Here is a 5,714-nt window from a genome sequence, read left to right on the forward strand (position 1 = left end):
GACATCCGGCGACCGTTCCGGCGCTTCCCCGGCCTATCCACGCGTCGCGGCGGCTTCCTCCGCCCCCCTCTAGTTACCGCCGCCCCTCGCGCGCGTCCATCCTCCGCCGAACAGCGCCCGGGCGCTCGCTACCGCTCGGCGCCGGCAAGGTGTTCGACAAAACGCCTGCAAGGTATATATTGCTCAAACTTCATGAATTTGGTGCATGTTGATTGTAGTTTTTATAGCATAGTATTGAACATTATAGATGAGTTCGTCGTATGATTCTTCCGAAGAAGAATTTGATATGGAAGAGGAGGAGGATCTTGCAATGATCCTAGTTATGCGCATCAATAAAAAACCGAAAGCACGGTGGTTCGGTTATGGGTCGGCAGAAAGTTTGGAGGGATAGGATCGATGCCCACAACAGATTGATCAGGCATTATTTTGCGGAGAATCCCACATACCCCAAGTCGTATTTTCATCGTCGGTTTAGGATGAGCACCGAGTTGTTCAGGCGCATTGCAGAGAAACTAGCGAGCCATGACCGATTTTTCAACAAAGGAGGAATGCCGCCGGAGAGCTCGGGCATAGCACCTTTCAGAAGGTGACAGCCGCTTTGCGTATGTTGGCATACAGTATCCCGGCTGATTTAGTTGATGATCACTTGGCTATGGGTGAGAGCCAAGCCATCATGTGTGTCAAGTGCTTCGCAGTCGGAATTGTGCAAGTGTTTGGCCAGGAGTATTTGAGATCTCCCAATGCTGAAGACGCCGTAAGTCTATTGGAGATGAACAAAGCTCGCGACTTTCCTAGTATGTTTGGCTCAATAGATTGCATGCATTGGAGTTGGAAAAATTGTCCAAAGGCATGGCATGGACAATTCCACGGCCAAAGAAAAGGTTCCACTATAATTCTTGAAGCGGTGGCCGATCAAAAGACTTGGATTTGTGATGCATTCTTTGGAATGCCTGGATCTTTGAATGACATCAATGTTGTCAACCGGTCACCACTGATGAATAAGATTGCAAATGGTGATTTGCCACCGGTGCAGTTTGTAGCAAATGGCCGTACATACAACTATGGCTATTATCTAGCGGATGGCATCTATCCAAAGTGGCAAACCTTTATGAAGCCGTTGAAAAAACCGAAAGGTAAGAAAAATCTTGATTTCCACAATGTTCAGGCGGCGGCTAGAAAAGATGTGGAGAGAGCTTTTGGGATTTTACAAGTCCAATTTGCTATTGTGAGAGGACCGGCTAGATTTTGGGATCAAAAAATGCTTTGGTACATCATGCACGCTTGTGTGATCATGCATAACATGATCATCGAGAATGAGTGTGGCCAAGATATAGTCTACTCAGTGTATGAGCTCTTGGGACATCCCGTGCGAGTGCGACGGAGGGTTGAAAGGGTGGCCCGTTTTGTTGCCTCCTATCATGCCATTCGACGTCCCGCGGCGCATTATGATCTTCAGAAGGATCTCATTAAGGAGTGGTGGACATGGAATGAACGACAAAGAGCATCATGATTTGTGCGTTCAATATTGTATTGTTGAACTATTTGTTGTGTTTATTGCACTATTTGTTGTATTGAACGATAAATTGTTTGTTTGAGTTGTAATAACGAAATTGAACTATTTATTTTGATTTATTTTATTTGTGTTTAATCTTTTTGCTTTTGTTTTAAAATGCATATGTTGTTTGTGCGAGAGTCGCGCGCGCTGCATTTTTGCACGCTGCTGGAGCTGCGCGCGCTGCATTTTAGCACGGCTGCTGGAGACAGCGTTGCCCGCCGCACAAAACCAGGTGATGGACACGCGGCAAGGTAGTTTTTAGCGCACGACGCGTTCGGCGGCTATTGGAGATGCTCTAAGAAGCCATTTCTTTCAGCAAGGATGAGTGCAACAAATCAACCGGAAACAATCAGGCACGTACTGTATATGACAGCAGAATACTAGTACAAGCTTGTACATTACTCCTTTGCAGACTTACAAATCCAAGACATAGTGAATCACACATCCTTCTATTTTCCGAAGTACTAATATCATGGTTTTAAATAGCATGCTATAGCGTTTACAAGAGGTCCTGCACTAAGGAATTTTGATTCAAACACATAAACAAACATTTTAAATAACACGCTATAGCAATGATGTAGCATTTAAAAGAGGTCCACCGCTAAGTGGCTTAGCGCCCTATTTAAAACTAGGGACTAATATACCATGCGTATGTGAATGTCAAGGCGAATCCTGATCAACCGTTGGCGCAACGTTAGCAACGCGTTGATTGTTCTGGTACACATACTTGTTGGCCCAGTACAGATAGTTGAAGAAGCCGAGCAATCCGACAACAGCCACAACCCAGTAGAACCAGTCAAGATGACTAGTGTTCAAGCTTGTGCCCTCGAGCCAGCCTACCCGGTGACCATGCCTTGTCGCCCCGTTCACTGCATCCACCAGGAACGTGGCCATCAACGACGCGAGCCCGAGATCACACCAGAACAACGCCGTGCCGATCGACTTCATACCCCGTGGCGCTTCACTGTTGAAGAACTCAAGGAGGCCAGTGAACGATGTCACGTCTGAGACGCCGAGCAGGAAGAACTGAGGTGCTAGCCAGAAAAGGGACATCTGCACCGCAGATTCCTTTCTCTTTTTCTCGACGACCGCCGCGATGACGCAGGCAAGTATCATGGAGGCAAAGCCTATGCCGATGCGCTGCAAGTGAGTGATGCCGCCGCTGTAGCCCGTGCGCCTTCGCAAGAATGGCACGATGAACTGATCATAGATTGCAAGCATCACCATCTGGAATGTGATGGGGATGACGAAGAGTGTCGCCGGGGAAACGTGGATCTTGCCGAGCCTTGTGTTGGTCAAGCCGCCTTGCTGCACGGTGAATGTGAATAGGATGATGTTGGATATGTATCCAATCACGGAGCTGATGAAGATGGGAAGAAAGCGGAGTACAATCTTGGTCTCCTCCACCTTGGTCACACTGCAGACTGACCAGTCTCCCTTTTTGCCACGGTTGATGCAAGCTTTATCGAGAAATCTGGCATGATGCATCACAGAGTTAGGGAAAAGGGATTCTCAAAACCATATGGTGTACTCTATATGGCAACTTGATAAGTACAAGCAAGGGAAAATGGTTCGATTAACTGAGCCTTACTTCAGACTATTTGTTTGAGAGAGTGAGCCAATGTAACCTGTCCCCACCTCAATACTCATTTCATGCGCTTCTTCTAGCCCCTCACCAACTTCAGTCTTCCTGTTGCGGAATGCAACCACAAGAACCTGGGAGAAGCAACATTGAGGTCAACACAAGTAACATATTATGTCTTGAGCCAGGAAGTAGCATGTACCACCTGCAGTATTCGAGTCAGAGGACTTCCTTGTGGTACTTGATTGCGGTAGAAAGGGAGACCAGCAGCAACTACGAGCAATCCGAGCAGAACTATGACGGCACACAACCCTAGTGCGACATCCCACCCTTTGTAGTCTTGGAGCCACACTATGAGAATCAGCCCTACGAAGCCTCCAAAAGAGATTCCGAAGGTATACCAGTTAAAGAAGCTGGACTGCTGGTGGGACTCTTTGGGATCCTCATGGTCAAATTGGTCTGCTCCAAGGGACGGCAAGCAAGCCCGTATACAACCATCACCAACTGCACTCAGATACAAGCCTACGTACAATAAGGCAGCGTTCTTGCCATGGACTTGTTTGCAATTGTTTAGCTCTGCTTCAGTATTGCAAGGGGGTGGATGGAGGGAGGGTAGGTAGGCTTGCAGTGCGAGCAATCCGTATCCCTGCACAAATTAATGCATGTTCGACCGATCATGCTACAATAACATCACATATCTTAGTTCCCTACTTGAATACGGATAAATGTTGGCATGAAGGAATTCCTCATTATCAGCGTTAATAAGTGGGTTTCATGGTCAAGGATATGCCGAAGTATGTACTGTATCTTTTGCACGAATTGAGTTATATGAAAACATGACAAGATATAAGGCAGTTTTATGTTTCAGCATATCACCGGTATCGCATCGCTGTTTTATTAAGGTATATTAGTAGTCCATTCTCACCACGCCTCTTTCAAATTTGTGCACCCAAAATTGATTGTTGCTTATGGTTTGTGTCTGTTAGATGCCAGGCTAAATGGTTGGATGACATTTCACCTTCTTCTTTTCAAATAATTGTTGTCACTGATTTTGTTAACGAAATCGGGTCTCTGTTTCCCTTTTTCAAAAAGTAAATGTATAGCAAGTTCCCAACTAAATTTCAGCTTTGGAAATGTACATCAGAATTGCAGACAACACTTCCTTCAAATTTGGTGAGGCCACATCGAAATGAAGAAAATTACAATAATAAAACAAATCAAATCTATGATACTATGTTAGTCATTTTTAGCACTTATCAGACTATAATTTTAAGATACTAGGATTTCATATTCACCTTTTTACTCATAAAGGCACATATGTTTTAAAATAATTCATAAAGACACGCATGTTTTGTTGCCGTCTCTATTATTGGCTGGTTCTAGTTTTAAAAAATTAACTACTTTGGATCATTAGAAAAATAGAAATCATGTAGATAATTGGACAGATGAAGATGCATATTACCAGAAACATAAATGGACCAATGAGGAGCATGGTTCGGGCCCGAGTGATGTAGGAGTCAGAGAGGAAAGCTCCAATCATTGCAAACCCGGATGTGGCGCCAAAAAAATTAGCAGCTGTAGTCACCGAGCCCGAAACCCCCATATGCATTGTTCCGTGGAGATAAGTAACCATATTCAACAAGTTTGGGACAATAACCACGTTTGTTACCACAGTCAGGACTGCAAGGGGAAACAACATACAAAAATGATTCAATGTTGTGACCTCACAAGCTTATAGTGAGATATTGCATGGCCGCACATATGTAAATGTGTCTGTAAATAACGACTCGGAGGGTAGTGACTTAATTACCATACAAAAACCATGCTGCTCTGACTCCGCCATGCACCTCTTTGTTGATGGTGTTTCCCCTCCAATTCACAAAGACTCCAAGTGCCATGGCGCTTCTTCTTCCCCCTTCTGATCACTACTGCTTGTCTGCCTGCCTCTTGCATGCCTCAGAATAAGAGGGGTATAAATAGAAGGTGGATATTCATATTCAGAGCCTCAGAGGCCTGATAGCATCAGCAGGATCAATCAAAGATTCTGGCCTATTTTATCCCATCATTACCCACTACCGGCATTTATTTGAATTACATTGCTTCTACTTGCTATTTTTTACGAAGTAAAATTTCGACTGTACAAAACACATACACTAACATCGAAGTAGAAAAGCAGGTACATGTGACTAAAAGTCCACAAGTACCAACCACTAGCACAGATTGCTATCAATGGTATGCCATCATCCTGAGAGCAACATTTTGCAAGTTAGCTCATAATCCAATATTTTGTTTCGAGCAGAGTTCTTTTTTATGGTAGTGCACCTTGATTGATTCATGAAGTGGGAAGCCCGCATCTGGGACAAACATGATAACTACGTATATCAGAACTTAGAACTAGAACAAAACAAATTATTAGAAGAAGACGCCAAACCTACAATGACAAACAAAACAAACAAAACTGCAGGCAGATAGCAAAAACAAATAACTAGGCGGCTAACTAGACCTATAAATGAAAAGCAAAGGCGAAAATAAAACGAGGCCAAAAGGGAGAACAGAAAATAAGCTAGGTTAGGGAAA

General features: G+C 44.3%; 1 protein-coding gene across 2 annotated transcripts; it reads right to left on the reverse strand.

Annotated features, from left to right (window-relative positions):
• Positions 1 to 1,971: 1,971 nt before the first annotated feature.
• LOC123102292 (protein NRT1/ PTR FAMILY 4.6) lies at positions 1,972 to 5,714 on the reverse strand. Of its 2 annotated transcripts, none has more exons than XM_044523592.1 (6): positions 4,948 to 5,708; positions 4,600 to 4,817; positions 3,343 to 3,783; positions 3,147 to 3,271; positions 2,963 to 3,029; positions 1,972 to 2,863 (listed from the first exon to the last, which is right to left on the reverse strand). In XM_044523592.1, the coding sequence occupies exons 1-6, from the start codon at positions 5,033 to 5,035 to the stop codon at positions 2,216 to 2,218; spliced, it is 1,587 nt and encodes a 528-aa protein (XP_044379527.1). In that variant the 5' UTR covers positions 5,036 to 5,708; the 3' UTR covers positions 1,972 to 2,215. The 2 variants fall into 2 exon arrangements, with proteins under 2 accessions (XP_044379527.1, XP_044379526.1); XM_044523591.1 differs by having other exon boundaries at positions 1,976 to 3,029; positions 4,948 to 5,382; positions 5,460 to 5,714.

Source organism: Triticum aestivum, chromosome 5A, assembly GCF_018294505.1.
Source record: "Triticum aestivum cultivar Chinese Spring chromosome 5A, IWGSC CS RefSeq v2.1, whole genome shotgun sequence".
NCBI classification, from domain to species: domain Eukaryota; kingdom Viridiplantae; phylum Streptophyta; class Magnoliopsida; order Poales; family Poaceae; genus Triticum; species Triticum aestivum.

Bases quoted from the DNA above. Each gene is read 5' to 3' on its own strand.
- LOC123102292 (XM_044523591.1), bottom strand. From the start codon at position 5,035: ATGGCACTTGGAGTCTTTGTGAATTGGAGGGGAAACACCATCAACAAA. The intron at 4,818-4,947 runs GTAATTAAGTCA...TTCCCCTTGCAG, and splicing joins AGCAGCATGGTTTTTGTATG to TCCTGACTGTGGTAACAAAC. The intron at 3,272-3,342 runs GTGGTACATGCT...TGCTTCTCCCAG, and splicing joins CTCTGACTCGAATACTGCAG to GTTCTTGTGGTTGCATTCCG.